At 42.7% G+C, this 16,071-nt stretch overlaps 1 protein-coding gene across 1 annotated transcript in view; it reads left to right on the forward strand.

Moving 5' to 3' along the window:
• The first annotated feature begins 14,134 nt into the window (after nt 1–14,134).
• Nucleotides 14,135–16,071, forward strand: part of SH3BGRL2 (SH3 domain binding glutamate rich protein like 2) — a 49,855-nt gene continuing 47,918 nt past the window's right edge. The window contains exon 1 of the mRNA XM_082669372.1: nt 14,135–14,263. Coding sequence (XP_082525498.1) covers nt 14,219–14,263 — 45 coding nt within the window. The 5' untranslated portion in view covers nt 14,135–14,218. The remainder of the gene's footprint in view (nt 14,264–16,071) is intronic.

The raw sequence follows: 16,071 nt of genomic DNA on the forward strand, positions 1-16,071 counted from the left end.
GTTCTTCCATACCTATCTATCTCTCTTCCAAGCTATCTATCATCTATATGAAGTTTTGAAATGAAGTAATGGACATCTCAAGATTTCACCCCTAAATATTTCATCCTGCATCTCCTTAAGAATAACAATATTTTCTTACATAAGCATAAACCATTATCACACCTAAGAAAATTAACAATAGTTCCATATTTATATCCAAGTTTAATAGCCAGTCCAGATTAAAATTTCCTTGTCCCCAATTGCGTTTGTAGCTTTTGCCTGTGTTTTTGAACCCAGATCCAATCAAGTTTCACTCATTGTATTTGGGTAAGCAAGTTAAACAAGAACAGCCCCTCAAACTTTGCTATGTTTGTTTTGTTTTATGACATGGCCTTTTCTTAGAAGAGTCCAGGCCAAAGTCTGGTAGAATAACCCATATTCCGGATTTCTCTGTTTCCTTGTGGTGTTACATAAGTCTCTCCCCTGATTTTTCCTGTAAACTGGAAGCTGGGTCTAAAGACGGGATTGGAATTCTGTTAAACACCTTTGGCAGGGATACTTCATAGATGCTTTGTACTTCATATCATTTCAGTCAGGAGACTCAATGCTAGGTTGAATATGACGCTAAATATGATCTCTTGGCTAAAGTGATAGCCCACAGGTTCTCCCATTGTAAGGATGGGATTCTCTTGAAAATCTGTCTGGCAGGGTGTGGATCATCTGTTCCGTACTTGATAATAGACACATCCATTGATATTTAATTGTATATATTGTTCAATTGATAGTTGCAACTTGGTGATTTTCTAAGTTTTCTTTTCTCCTTCATTGCTTTGCAGGCATACCTCTATAAACAAGACCTTTTCCTTACCTATTGGGGATGAATTACATTTCCTTTTACAAAGGAAGGGTAAATGTCTCCTTCTCTTTGCTAACTTTCAGAATAAGGAGTTGCTACGGTCACTTTTGATGGTGGCAAATCGGTTTTTTTCTGTCTTTCTTTGAACAGTGCTACAGACTTGTGGCTTTTTTATTAATTCTACTTTTATGATCAATTGCACTCATTTTTGGTGCTCAAATTGCCCCAAATCTGGCCAGAGGAAGCTCCTTCAAGCTGGCTGGCTCCTGCATCCTTTGAGATGTCCCCATCATTCTTTGAGCACTTCCCTGCTTTTTGGCACAAGAAAAGGTCCTGGGCTCACCTTGTACTTTCCCGCCCCAGATCCAGAATTAGCCATTTCTCCAAGGAACGCTGGGATCTTTTATTGAAAAACAGTATTTGAAATCCAAGATCTCTGTACTCAGGGAGCTATTGTACTCATTGCCATTGTACTATCATTGCCTGTAAGCTCTTTCAGTGGCTAAAGCTAAGAAATGTATTTAAATCATGAGTTCATACTGATACTCTCAATTCAAATTTAATATTACATGGCTTTTCTTAACTTTTAAAATTTTACATTGTACCTCTTTTCTCTTACATAGAAACATATCTGTTTCTAATAACATTTACATATTTACTAATTTGCTATAGTTTACAATAGACATAAAGTAGATTTAAAATGCAAATAGCAGAAAATTACTTGGTGAATTTTAGATTTTTTTTGAAGGGGTATTTCTTTTTGTCCTTCAAATATATTCAACTAAAGATGGGCAATAAGAATATTGTGTTCCAATGTCACTCCAAAGAACTATTTTTCTGTATATATTATGTCATCCATATGATCTATAGTTAAGAGTAACTTGTTTTGGTTTGATTTCAAATTTGGTTTGCTTTTATTTTCTTTGTGAGTAAATTTTAGTTTTGAACAGGTAAAACATGTTTGAGCATTTATGTAGCTCAAATTCAAAATTACATAAAAATAGAGTTAAAGAATTCAACTATACTTATCCATATCCCCTTGTCTTCTCTATCTCTAGGTAACCAACGATTTTATCAATCTGTTGGTTTGATTTTTGTTTTGTTTTGTTTTGTTTTTGCGGTACACGGGGCCTCTCACTGTTGTGACCTCTCCCGTTGCGGAGCACAGGCTCTGGACGCGCAAGCTCAGCGGCCATGGCTCACAGGCCCAGCTGCTCCGCGGCACGTGGGATCTTCGCGGACCGGGGCACGAACCCATGTCCCCTGCATCGGCAGGCGGACTCTCAACCACTGCGCCACCAGGGAAGCCCTCCAAAACTCTTAACACACACATTCTCTCCTTTTCTTTTTCTGCTGTGTTCCATTCATCAGTCTCACAGGAGCCAGGTTCTGCCTTTTTTTTTTTTTTTTTTTTGAGATAAACAAATGTTCTTTCTTTCTTGCTGGGTAATTCTTTTGAAAATATATTCTTTCAAAGTTCATTTCTTAAGTTATCTGTCCTACTTCTGCCCTATTCATTAAAAAAAAAAAAGGTGGATAAACCATTTTGGTTAAATTAAGAGTTTTTTGCCTTTCCCTACAACAATTTTATTCTGACCTTTGAGAGTAATATGGCAAAAAGAAACTAATGCAATGACGTGTGTTTATCATCTAATCCACGCATGCTAGGTGCATGACTGTCGCCTGGCTTGTGAATTACTTAAGCTTCAGCACACGCAGAATAAATTAACCGAGCTCTGAATAGATCACTTATTAGTCTTTGGAGGATAACTGTCTCATAGGAATCTGGAGCCCTGTGTGACAGTCAGCATCCTTTTCAGCCTTGGAGTCAGGAGCAGTGGCAAAGCAATGATGATTTCCTGGCCTGAAAGGAAGGGAAGGGGCTCATGAGAGAGAAAAGGAGCATGTGTGGGCAAAGAAGAGAGACGAGTAGAAGTGAGAGCAAGTAAGGAAGAGAAGCAAGAAAGGAATGGGAAGAGAGGAGAGGAATGGAAGATACTGCAGGAAAAGAGCACAAAGTGTCTAAACTATGTTACAGATGTACGTCTGGTGGAAAAAACTCTCCTCTCAGGGTTGGAAACCATGTTTTCCACTTGTGTATCTTCTGCACATGGTGCTATCCAAAGAATCTGAGGTGGGTTGTAAATCAAGAACTTTGGGAAATACAGTGGCTCTTTTTATTAGTAGCTATTATTTACACATGCTTACCATGTACCAGGCCCTTATTCAAGCACTTAGCATGGGCTATGCCATTTAATTCTTACCCCAAGCCTAGGAATTGGATTTTATAATTATCTCAGTTTTCCTGCTGTGGAAACTGAGGCAAGGATGCTAATTAACTTACCCAAGGTCACACCGAGCAAATGACAGTTACTGTTTTTTGCCACTCACCCTGTCTTCCTTCCTGGCAGAACCCCAGTAGTTTGGGTTGGCTATATGCCCACCCTCCACCCCAAAATCCTTGGGGATAAAGACCTAAACCCATCTTGCCTCTGGCACTCTCCTTCCTGATATGTACTTTCCCAGACTCCCTTGGCCATGTGACCCAGTTCTGATCAAAGAGCTTTAGGGAGAAACCCACTGGGGGGCTTCTGGAAAAGCTTTTCCTCTGTGATAAGAGGAAAGCATATTTTCTGACTGCCCTCGTCTTTCTTCCTACTTGGGATGATAGTATGACAATGCCATCCTTGTGGCTGAGGCAGCCACTTTGCAACCATGAGGCAACGAGCCCAAGGAGGAACATCACTATGCTGAAGATGGCGCACTGGAAAGTGGAAAGCGTCCTGGGCTTTGAGGACGTTGCTGAATTGCGGTGATAAACCTGGATTCACCTCCCTATCCTCTTCTTGTTATGTAATATTTCACATCAAATGTCCTGATTGCTGCCACAAGTTTGTTAGATTTAGCCAAACCTACAGCTGCATGTATGTCAACTGTTATGGGAACAGAAGTGGATTTTGGACACAAGAAGCCTGTTTCTGTTTTGGGCTGATAGGCTGCTATTCAGTACCACTGAATTCTGTCGGCTTCAGCACCTCCCACCCTCAACCTTGACTCCACATACACAGTTGTTACGCTTGATTGAGGAACAAAGGCAAAATGTAGCAAACTGTAGGAAAATAGACACTGATGAGATTTTTAAGTACCAAAAATATTACTTATTCTACTAAAACCGGAACAGACATGACACATATTGCAAGTAAACTTTAGATCATACTACAGAGATTCCTTTCCAAGGACCCATACTCCATGTCTCTGCACTGTTCGCACATAACCACCCACTCACTGGCCTTTGTGCTTCTATCCAGGACTTCAGTTTGTGCTAAACCTGTTTTATTCCACCTCTAATGCACATACTCTTTTATGAAGCTTCATATACCCAGCATCTAGTAGAGTGCCTGGTACCTAGTAGGAATTTGATATATACCAGCGGTATGGAATTAAAATCGCATAATATCCCCTCTACTGAACAGCTATCCAATTTATGCATCTTAGGAACTACAAAGACATATTCATATTTTTATGGTCCTGAGAGATGATTTCTTAATAATTATTAAACATTTAAAGAAATGCACATTACTTAAGAGAGGAAGTTTGATAAGTTGCTAATAGAGAGCAGGTGCTCAACAAATAAACCGAACTGAACAGATTGGCTTTTAAAAAGCTACACGTTCGGGACTTCCCTGGTGGCACAGTGGTTAAGAATCTGCCTGCCAATGCAAGGGACACGGGTTCGAGCCCTGGCCTGGGAAGATCCCACATGCCGCGGAGCAACTAAGCCCATGCGCCACAACTATGGAGCCTGAGCTCTAGAGCCCGCGAGCCACAACTACTGAGCCCACGTGCCACAACTACTGAAGCCCACACACCTAGAGCCTGTGCTCCTCAACAAGAGAAGCCACGACAATGAGAAGCCCACGCACCACAACAAAGAGTAGCCCCCGCTCACCGCAACTAGAGAAAGCCCGCGTGCAGCAATGAAGACCCAACTCAGCCAAAATTTAAAAATAAATAAATTAAAAAAAAAGATTTTAAAAGCTACACGTTCACCATATGATCCAGCAATCCCACTCCTGGGCATATATCCAGAGAAAACCAAAATTAGAAAAGATACAGGCACCCCAATGTTCACTGCAGCACTATTTACAATAGCCAAGACACGGAAGCAACCTAAATGTCCATCGACAGAAGAATGGATAAAGAAGATGAAGTACATATATACAATGGAATATTACTCAGCCATAAAAAAGAACGGATTAATGCCATTTGCAGCAACATGGATGGACCTAGAGATTATCATACTATGTGAAGTAAGTCAGACAAAGACAAATATCATGTGATTCACTTATATGTGGAATCTAATTTTAAAAAATGATACAAATGAACTTATCTACAAAACAGAAACAGACTCACAGATACTGAAAACAAACTTATGGTCACCAAAGGGGAAATGTGGAAGGGGGATAAATCAGGAACTTGGGATGAACATACACACACTACAATATATAAAATATATAACCAACAGGGCCTACTGTATAGCACAGGGAACTGTACTCAATGTCTTGTAATAACCTATAATGGAAAAGAATCTGAAAAAGGACGAATATATGTATAACTGAATCACTCTGCTGTACATCTGAAACTAACACAACATTGTAAATCAACTATACTCCAATAAAATCTTAAAAAAAATAAAAAGCTACATGTTCTGGGAAATGTAAATTGTGGTTCAAGTAAAATAAGGCATTCCCACTACATTGTTTTCAGGGCAAGAAGAATTTAATGGGTTTTTCAGATATGTCTGGTTTATAACCAGAAAGCAATTAACACTAGAAGGACTAGAGCTTCATTATTAAGTCCTTCATTTTGTCATAAACTTAGTGATACCTGGGCCAGATCATAGCTTCCCAGTACAGTGAGTGCATTCACAGAGAAGTCTCATTCCCTGACCTTGGTGTTAAAAGGGATTCCACTTAATGCAAAAAGGCCTTCCCTCTAAAAAGATGCTATTTAAACCCGACAGCTCTCATTGCAGTGGAGACCAACGTAGAGTGATGGCTGCAATTTAAGTTGCTCTGAATAAAGTGGCTAGAGATGGATGCAAAACTGAGGAAAAGAAGTGGTAACCTAATAAAGGGCTCTATATTTTTTGTCGCCCTTTGATTTTACTTTTTAGGAAAGAGTTGAGAAATTTAAAGGTGAAGAGCTCACTGTTTTTTTCAAAACCATTATAGCTCAAGGTATTTAGAAGTACTAAAAGCAAATGTTCATCATTTCCATTGAGTAGGCCCTTCAAAATCATAGGAAAAGCAATAATAAAAAGGAATAACTGCTACAACAACATCACTTTATATTTGCTTAACCTGACTTTTCCATCTACTCTAATTGAAGCTATATATAAACTTTTTCTTAGACTTGCTCTGTTGCAATTATTCTAAATGGCTTTATGCCTAGCATAATGAGAAATTATAATGAACTGAAAACTCATTAGCAATGTATTCATGAGGAATCAAAATAATTTCAAAATTCAACAACCTAAATGTAAATTTTTGTTTATTATAATATGGCATTCATTTATAAAGTACTGAACTAATAATCAAAATATTGTAGAGTATTGGGAGTTCCTCTAATTTGCCGAGAACTATTTAAGCAATATCAACTTTAACCTTTATCTTGTTATGGTGACGTCATCTCTTGATCTGGAATGTAATCTTGGAGGGGGCAGGGGGAGATGTGTACACACACACACACACACACACACACGTGTGTGTGTATATATATATATGTATCTCCAAAAAAATTGATTAGGAGAGTCCTACAAGGTTAAAAAACAAAATAAAGCAATAAAAATAGTCCTTTCCTTCAAGCACCTAGCATACTCTTGTTGAGTTTTCATCTTCCTGAGAAGCCATAATCTCCATGAGGGAGAGGTAAGAGATAGATGGGCCCCTGGGCCAGACAGCTGGTGTTTGTCAAGCAGAGTAAAATTGAAGCTTTGTTCTCACCCAGACACTCCAAGGACAAAGCTGGTGGCAGAAGCTGAGCTCTGCTGAAGTAAAGAGATAAGATGACCACTCCTGAGGCCAAGGAACACTTCCCTGTCTGCACATGCGCAGGAAGGTTCCTTGGGGGTTAAAAAGGGAGGGGGCACTGCCCCATAATAAGTGTGGGCATGCACCCACAGGCCTCTGCGGTGGGATCCATCTTGGCAAAAAGTTGCTCACCCGTCTTAGGGAAGGAGGGTCCTAGGACCCGTCAGGTGTGAAAAAAGAAACAAGATAATTGGCCAAAGGTAAACAAAGACTCAGAAGGACTGTCCTATATAAGTGATTCAAATCACCATTTTACTGGGCTCCTCCTTAGAGAGGATGCCTAGCTTCTGATTTACATAAACTTAAATAAATAAACTGCTTTTCTGTATGCTCTCCCATACAATGTGCTGTGTCTCTAATAATAAACTTTGTACCTGTTTTTACAGTTTTTGCCTCCTTGAAACATTCTTGCTTTCAATGGGGGTAAGAGCTAGGGGAACTTTGCTTCTACCCTCTAACCCCTGATGGTTTAGTGGCTAGGATTCCTGGTTTTCATCCAGGCTACCCAGGTTCAGCTCCTGGGCAAGGAACTAAGATCTCTCTTCAGGACCGCTGACTACTGTCTCTCCGAGATCAACAGTAGGGACTATGTTTGATTCAGTGCTGAGTCCTCAGCATCTAGCATAGCACGTGACACACACTGAATGACTACAGCTGCAAGAAATTAACTGCATGTAAGGTTTTTAGCTCTTCCGGTGGTTACCAGCAGACCTTGAAGCTTCCTTGTTATAGTTCCAATATATATATATAGTGCTCCAAGATGGCTTGTGCATTCACCTCTCTCCTCCTAACTTTTTTCAGATTCTAGTGGGAATAAGGTATTGGGGAAATGAAAGTGTTTTCTCCTGTCAGAGAGGATAGGGAACCCTATTGATTGGATTGAATGTGAACTGATTCAAGAATATGTCCTCGTGTGGAGAAAAAGGAACCTTCCTACACTGTTGGTGGGAATGTGAATTGGTACAGCCACTATGGAGAACAGTATGGAGGTTCCTTAAAGATTAAAAATAGAGCTACCATATGACACGTTAATCCCACTCCTGAGCATATACCCTGACAAAACTATAATTCGAAAAGATATATGCACCCCAATGTTCACTGCAACACTATCTACAATAGCCAAGACATGGAAGCAACCCAAGTGCCCATCAACAGATAAATGGATAAAGAAGATGTGGTATATATACATACAATGGAATATTACTCAGCCATAAAAAAGAATGAAATAATGCCATTTGCAGCAACATGGATGGACCCAGAGATTATCATACTAAGTGAAGTAAGCCAGAAAGAGAAAGACAAATATCATATCATGATATCACTTATATGTGGAATCTAAAAAAAAAAAAAAGATACAAAAGATACAAATGAACTTACTTACAAAACAGAAAGAGACTCACAGGCATAGAAAACAAACTTATGGTTACCGAAGGGGAAAGGGGGTGGGGGATGGACAAATTAGGAGTTTGGGATTAACATATACACACTACTGTATGTAAAATAGATAACCTACTGTATAGCACAGGGAAATCTACTCAACATTTTGTAGTAACCTATAAGGGAAGAAAATCTGAAAAAGAATATACATATATATATATGTATATATATATACACACACACACACATATATATATATCTGAATCGCTGTACACCTGAAACTAATACAACATTGCAAATCAACTATACTTCAATTTAAAAAAAAAAAAAAAAAAGAACATGTCCTGAATGTTGGTTTCAAGCCTAATTCCTTGCTTTACGATTTGCCTCCAGTTCTTCAACATGACGGCTGAAAGTTCCATCCAGTTCAGGGATCGCTTAGTATGGTTCTGTCAATTAAGATTTTATTTTATTAAGAATAGACAGAATGGCCCGATGAAGCCACATAAAAGCAGCGAATGAATTTTCTGACAAAATTCAAGCCGCCTTACTTGCCTTTATTGCTGCTTCATTTCACTAATACTCCTTTTCTCTTAAGTATGGTCTCTAAACTTCATTAACATCAAAAAGATTTTAAGTACTTTAACAGGACATGGCACTGGACAAGAGGCTCATACGAACCAGATCCCTGTTATTTAGCAAGTTCAAATCACAGACATGAGACAGAAATATTTACAGGATTTATATGCTTTATGCAAATGAAGGCCATTCCTTGATTTACTTTGCGTGATTCGTAACAGCTAATACTTTGTGAGTCCCAACTGTGTCCCAGGCACTGTGTGAATAGCACTTTACTTACATCTTCTCCACTAAGCCCCCAACAACAACTCGGAAGGGGAGGTATTGGAAAGTTACCTAAACTGCCTAAGGAAGCTTATAGAGCTGGGACATCAATCCAGGTCTGACTCAGAGGCCCGTTCCTTAACCACTCTGACCTATCCCTGCCCTACCCCTGCCCTTTGGCTTATAACCTCCACTCCCACAAATCTGTCGCCTACTAACAGCCAAATGTGCTCATTGAGCTTTCAGGGGAGCTACTGCCTGGAGTAGGGCAGGGATGTTACACGCATGGTGTGGTGACTGACATTCTTTAAAAAGTGAAATTCCTGGGACTTCCCTGGTGGTCCAGTGGGTAAGCTCCGCACTCCCAGTGCAGGGGACGCAGGTTCAATCCCTGGTCAGGGAACTAGATCCCGCATGCCGCAACTAAAGATCTGGCACAGCCAAAATAAATAAATAAATGTGTGGGGTTTTTTTTAAAGTGAAATCCTTGGGGAGCTAGACAGTCTTGGATTAAGTGCTGTTAAGGACAGGCACTCCCGACAAAACAGAATTATCAATCAGATTCAATGCCACTCTAAAAATAAAATCTGGACAGTTGGGGGTCTCCAGACTGTTTCAGAGAGCTCTTCATTTAATCTGTAGATAAACCTGAAAGAAGAATGTTTCTGTTCCCTGACTCCCCTGCAAGCTTCTGTCCTTGTTCATTCTCTTATTACTCCTCAACTTCCAATTAGAAAAGACTAGATCATTCCCTCTACTGCCTCATTAGCTATCGCTGCGATGTGGCTTCTGCCTCTGCCCTCCTGCTGGCAATGCTCTCATAAAGGTCAGCAATGATAACAAACCATTATTATAATAACACCCGGTGCTTCTTGTGGCTTTACTGGAGCCAAACACCAGGCTCAGAGCTTTATTTATGTTGCAGGGAGAAACCTGGAGAACCCTAGGGCTGTATGGGACTTACGAGTCAATATTGAAAGATGAGAACATTTTAGACAAAAATCTGTATTTTTGAGCAGTGTTGTCCAGTTTGCTACAGTCCTCTCGGTGAAGACATGTGCACTTGGACCTACCCCACCTCTCTCATTTATGTCACCTGCCTGACCCCTATAGGGAGAGGATTTACTATCTGCGCTTTACATAGATATTCTGGCCGGGATTGTGTAGCTGCCAGGAAAAGAGACGTTATACACCTTAAATTTACACAATGTTATATATCAATTACATGTCAATAACACTAAGGAAAAAACCCACTCTCGCCAGATGTTCTATCACGACTTGTAAAAGGGATCGATTTCTAGGCAATGCAGGAGCAGCCTCCATGATGCCTAATGACCTACTCCATTTTCTGAGTTCTGTCTTAAGTTTCAGCCACCTGCTCTATCTGCAGACTTGACTTGTCAGATCAGCACGGAATCCTCTCTGTGCTATGATACCCTGGTGGTGATCTTGGACTCTTAGCTTATGTTCCAGATTGCTTTCTACTCTCTGTCACTCTCTGGGTCCCAACTCTGTACTGGCTACTGTGGGTTCCTGCACTGCTAACACTTTGTCCTGAATACAAGCTTTAAGGATAAACCTCTTCACTGAGGGTCCAAAAAACAGAGCTAACTATGACCAGAGTAATCTTCTCAAAGTACAGTTCTTTTTTTTTTTTTTTAAAGACTTGGTTTTAACAAATTTGTTTAAAATAGTTTTTTTTTGTGGCTGTGTTGGGTCTTCCTGGCGGTACGCGGGCCTCTCATTGTGGTGGATTCTCTTGTTGCCAAGCACAGGCTCTAGGTGCGCGGGCTTCAGTAATTGTGGCATGAGGGCTTCAGTAGTTGTGGTTCACAGGCTCTAGAGCACAGGCTCAGTAGTTGTGGCGCACAGGCTTAGTTGCTCCGCGGCATGTGGGATCTTCCCGGACCAGGGCTCGAACCGGTGTCCCCTGCATTGGCCGGTGGATTCTTAACCACTGCAGCACTGGGGAAGTCTTCAAAGTATAGTTCTGATCATATCCTTTTCTTCCTCAGAATGCTTACAAATTAAGTACAACCTTCTTAAGGCACTTTGGGTTGCACAAAACAGAAACCTATTTGGGGTGACTTAGGTTAAGATGAGGAATTTATGATTTGACTACAGGACTATGACACAGGCCTCCAGAGCAGGGATACAGGAACAGGCTGAGCCATAAACAGGGACTGGCAAACTTCTTCTGTAAAAGGGCTACAGAGTAAATGTACTAGGCTTTGCAGGCCATATGGTTTCTGGCATTCTGCCAGAGACAATAGGAAAACTATTGTGTTCTAATAAAACTTTATTTACAAAACAGACAACCAACTGGATTTGACACACAGGCCAGAGTTTTAGGGCCCCTGGGCTAAAGCATTATGAGGATTCTCTGAAACATCTCCATCGCCCTCCACGCCCCTGCTTTGTTGTTCTCTTCCTGTTGACTACCTTCCTCAGCTTCTGTGGTTCTCACGTTGGAACAGGGTTTCTGAAAGCACTGAGCTTCCAGGTCACAAGATGAAGTTCAAGCGTTCTCTCTCTCTCTCAGTCCTAATTTTATTTATTTTTTTTCAAAAATTTATTTATTTATTTATTTTTGGCTGTGTTGGGTCTTCGTTTCTGTGTGAGGGCTTTCTCTAGTTGCGGCGAGCGGGGGCCACTCTTCATCGCGGTGCGCAGGCCTTTCACTGTCGTGGCCTCTCATGTTGCGGAGCACAGGCTCCAGACGCGCAGGCTCAGTAGTTGTGGCGCACGGGCCCAGTTGCTCCGCGGCATGTGGGATCTTCCCAGACCAGGGCTTGAACCCCTGTCCCCTGCATTGGCAGGCAGATACTCAACCACTGTGCCACCAGGGAAGCCCTAGTCCTAATTTTAAATCCTTAGGGAAGAGATGTTGCCTGGCCTTGCTTGGCTCAGACGCTCACCCCTCAACCTATCAGCTGTGGCCAGGGCTCTGGGTCTTGCTCTATGAACCAGGGGCGTGTTGGGAAACCACCCCTACAAGCTCTTGGATCAAAGCTGAGGAAGAGATTCCAGAAAAAGGCAGGGAGTTAGGCAGACAACCCGGTGAGAGCCTCTTGCTGCATTCAACCAAAGCTGTATTTTCAGCATTGCCCCCTGTTAGGACCCTGATTTTCCTTCCTGAAGCAAAATGGACCCCTTGCTGTTCCTATAGACCCTGCATTTTCCATCCTGCATCCCTTCTATCTGCCAGCAGAAATTCTACTCACCTTTAAAGTCTCTTCTAGAAGGCCACCCTTTCCCTCGCTTTCCTTTATATCCATACAACACTCTACTGGTACAGTGTATCTCATTCTGTCACTATTTCTGTACCTGACTTTTTGTTTTGCAGACAACAGGTGCTCTGCTGACTGAGGAAATGACTTATTCAGCTTTTCACCCACTCTGGTACCGGTTAGAGCACAGGCTCTGAGTTCTCATTTGTTGAGTTTAACCATATCCTCAAAGCTGAATAATTCCAAACCAAAGAAATTGAGACTTTTATAAAGTTGCATTTATATAGGAAATACGGTATCTACCTTTAAGAAAATTATTGTAAAAGTAATAAACATTCATTTCCGCGTTTACGGTGACCAAATTAAACTAAATCTGCAGAGAGAGATTATCTACAGCCAGCAAAATTTATAGTTAAAATTGTTGAATAGTAAGAAGAAATAAAGTCCCATTAGCATTGTATCTTCTGTCACTGTACTAAATAAAAAATGGAATACTACAGACATGACTTCTGATAAATAGGGACGGTTATACACTTGAAATATTCAAAATCGCTCTAAAAAACAAATGCTCCAAAACGATTAGTGTTTGTGCAAGAATTTTACCAAAGAGCCGGAGACCTCATCATCTAATTTCTTTGTTTCTAGAACTATTAATTAACATTGCTCCCAGAACTCTGCTAAAACTCCCCTGCTGCAAGGAAGAAAGTAAATACAGTACTGCAGGGAAAACGGGTTCATTTTCACGGAGCTGCGAGAGGCTTGCGCTTTCGTGAAACAGAAAACACTTGCTGAAGAACTATTCCTAAACTCTTAGCAACTACATAGAAGCTTTTTATTTTAACAGCATCCTCCTGGGAGACTGCGCTGGAATGTGCAGCAGGTCTGAAAAAGGCACAGATTTGGCTCAACTGTAAATATCAGGTGCACAGAGGCGAAGCCATTGTGTAGGGGAGGGGGTGGGGCGGGCGGGGTCCTGATTCCCGATGCTGATAGTACGATTCTAATTTCGCTTGGTATTTATTTTTTCTGCTACAATTACAGTTTTGCTAGAAAAATAAAATATCGGCTGTGCTCTCACCTGGGTTTCTAATGTTCAGCGTCTACCGAAAAAGAAAACCTCTCATTTACCCCGCAAAGAATCACCTTTCCGCACCTCCAGAGCCGCTGGGAAAAGAGAGGAGCGCGCGTCCCCACCGCCCTTACCGTCCCCACTTCCCCGAGCGCCCGGCCCGCCCCACCCCGCCGGCCGCGAGTCGCTGGGGCTTGCTGGGCGGGCAGGAGACCCGGAGACGATGGGTCACCGCGTCACCACTAAGTCTGTGGACGTTTCTGGGAGGGGATGCTCCACACCAGTAAACCACAACACTGAAACCCCAGCTCGGACTTTGAACCAAGCTCCTCTTGCCTAGTTTTCTTTTTGCCCCTTCGTCTCGCCAGGATCCTCGCCACCCCCGTCATAGCTTCTTCCCGGCCTCGGGTGGCCTTCCAGCCACCTGCGCGCGACCGGCATCGACGCGCAGCAAGGAGGCGGTTGGTAAGAGCTCAGTCCACCGCCATCCCAGGGAGCTGCGGAGACTACAACTCCCATCACGCCCCGCAGCCGGCTCCCTCCCCTCCCCTCTGCGCCCCCTCTCTACCTTGGCCGGCGGTTGGGAAGCTCTCAGCTTTTATCTGCAGACCGGGCGGGAGGGTTCCGGATCCCTGCGATCTTTCCAGACCGGAGCGCTGTGCCCGGCGGTGGCGGTGGCGGTGGCGGAGGCTCTCAGCCGAGTTCTGCCTTTGCGTCCGCGCCAGCCCGGAGCCTCCGGGGGGCCGACGGTCAGTCCCGGCGCGGCGAGAGGATGGTCATCCGCGTGTTCATCGCCTCCTCCTCGGGCTTCGTGGCGGTGAGCACGTAGGGGACCGGCCGCGGGCCGGGTCTGCGTGGTAGGGGCAGCAGGGCGCCGATCCTGCGGGAGGCGCGCGGCGCCCGCCCCGGTGCGTCTCGGCGCGCTGCGCGTCCGGCGGCGGGAGCCGGCGCCCGGCAGGTGACCCATCATCCTCGGACAATGAATAGGGCGGGGAGCCAAGGTTGGTGGGGGACCCCGGACTCACCCACGTGCCCACCCTGCACGGCCTGAGACGGAGACAGGAAAATGGAGTCGGCGGGAAGCCCCCAGCTCCAGTTGAGTGGCTCGGGGATTTGGGGATGGGTGGTCCGAGAGCTTCGGGGGTCCCGCTTCCCTTGGTGTCAGTTCTTGCCGATTTGGGACACTCAGCCCGGTTCTGTGTTGTACGGGAGCTTGTCAGGCTGCTTGGTTTGCTAACCTAGCTCCTGAATGGAACAAGTTTAAGTAGAACTTGCTCTCCACCCTCTGTGCCCCGCCACCAAGCACGTTTCTTCAGTTTTATACCTGCGCAGAGAGAACAGTAAACCAGGTTTGTCCTGTCGTGCCAGGGGTTTTTGTTTTGTCCTTTTTTTTTTGGCCTCGGGTACTATAAATATTTTTACATCTATATGTAAAATGTGGTGCGTTTGGTTTCTTTTCTCCAGTAATGCTGTGCTCAGTTTCATCTTGGGGATATATAAATTGTGGTCTCTTTCATTATTTTAAGCTGTTTTGTTTGGTCGATATTCTTGAATTTTTTTTTAGGAAGAAGTTACATAGCTAGATATCAGACTTTAGGGAAAAATTCAGTAATATACTTGATAGCCCACTGAATAAGACAGGTAGCAATATGTTCTACACGATTAGATTATTAAGATTTGGTTACCTTAGCTAAGAGTAAAACTCTAGATTTAAGAGGCTCTTTGGTGAGATACAGATTCAAATACATCAGAAAGTGCAATGCTGATAGCTTAAAATTTGGTCTGGCCAGTTGGTTGCAGGCACAGCAACTCAACCATGTTTTCCCCAAATTTGTTTCTGAAGCAGGTGAGATGGAAGGAAGAAAATGTTGTTTGCAACACAACACTGAGGTTTTTTATTTAAAAAGGAATTACCCTACAATAGAAAAAAAGGCCCCCTTTTGCATTAGTTACAATAGATGAGAAATTCCAACTTATCTTTGTATGCAGGCATGCCCTGGTCCCCCACATTCCTGATAGTTTTGGTGTTTCTTGTTATTTGGGGCTGCTTAGTCATACCTGCCTTTTATAGATGTCTGCACTGAAGCTGCACTTCATGTGTTTGGGAACCCATACTGTTTCATGGATAGATTTTTTTCCAATTCACTTCTTCCTAAGAGTGCTACAAAGCTTTTGGTTTCACCATCAACTTGCGTGCTCCGATAATTGTTGCAATAGCATTTTATTGATTGAAAAAGGGATGCTTTATGTATTAAGATGCCTACGCTACCGATGTTGGACAAGTCAAACTTACGGTAATGACTTGGCTTGTCCTGTAAGAAGGTCATATATCAAGAGAGTTCTGGAACCCCACATCTCTGTTTCCTCAATTCCATTAACAAATATTTATTGCCTGCCTGCGATGTACCTTTTTAACTTTTAAATTTAATGTTGGGTGTTTTGCACATGAAGCTAGACCTAAGAGACCCCAGTTTTGAGGAAGGCTCTGACGAGTGGTGTGTGTTTGGTTGAAGTACCTCACCTCTGCTGGAGTTTCTTGTCCATAGAATGAAGGGTTGTGATGAATAACTCAGCATTGCACTCTAGCTTTAAAGTGCTTTGAATTAATTAGTTGGGTAAATGTGG

This window comes from Grampus griseus (assembly GCF_964374135.1).
Source record: "Grampus griseus genome assembly, chromosome: 13".
Classification (NCBI taxonomy): domain Eukaryota; kingdom Metazoa; phylum Chordata; class Mammalia; order Artiodactyla; family Delphinidae; genus Grampus; species Grampus griseus.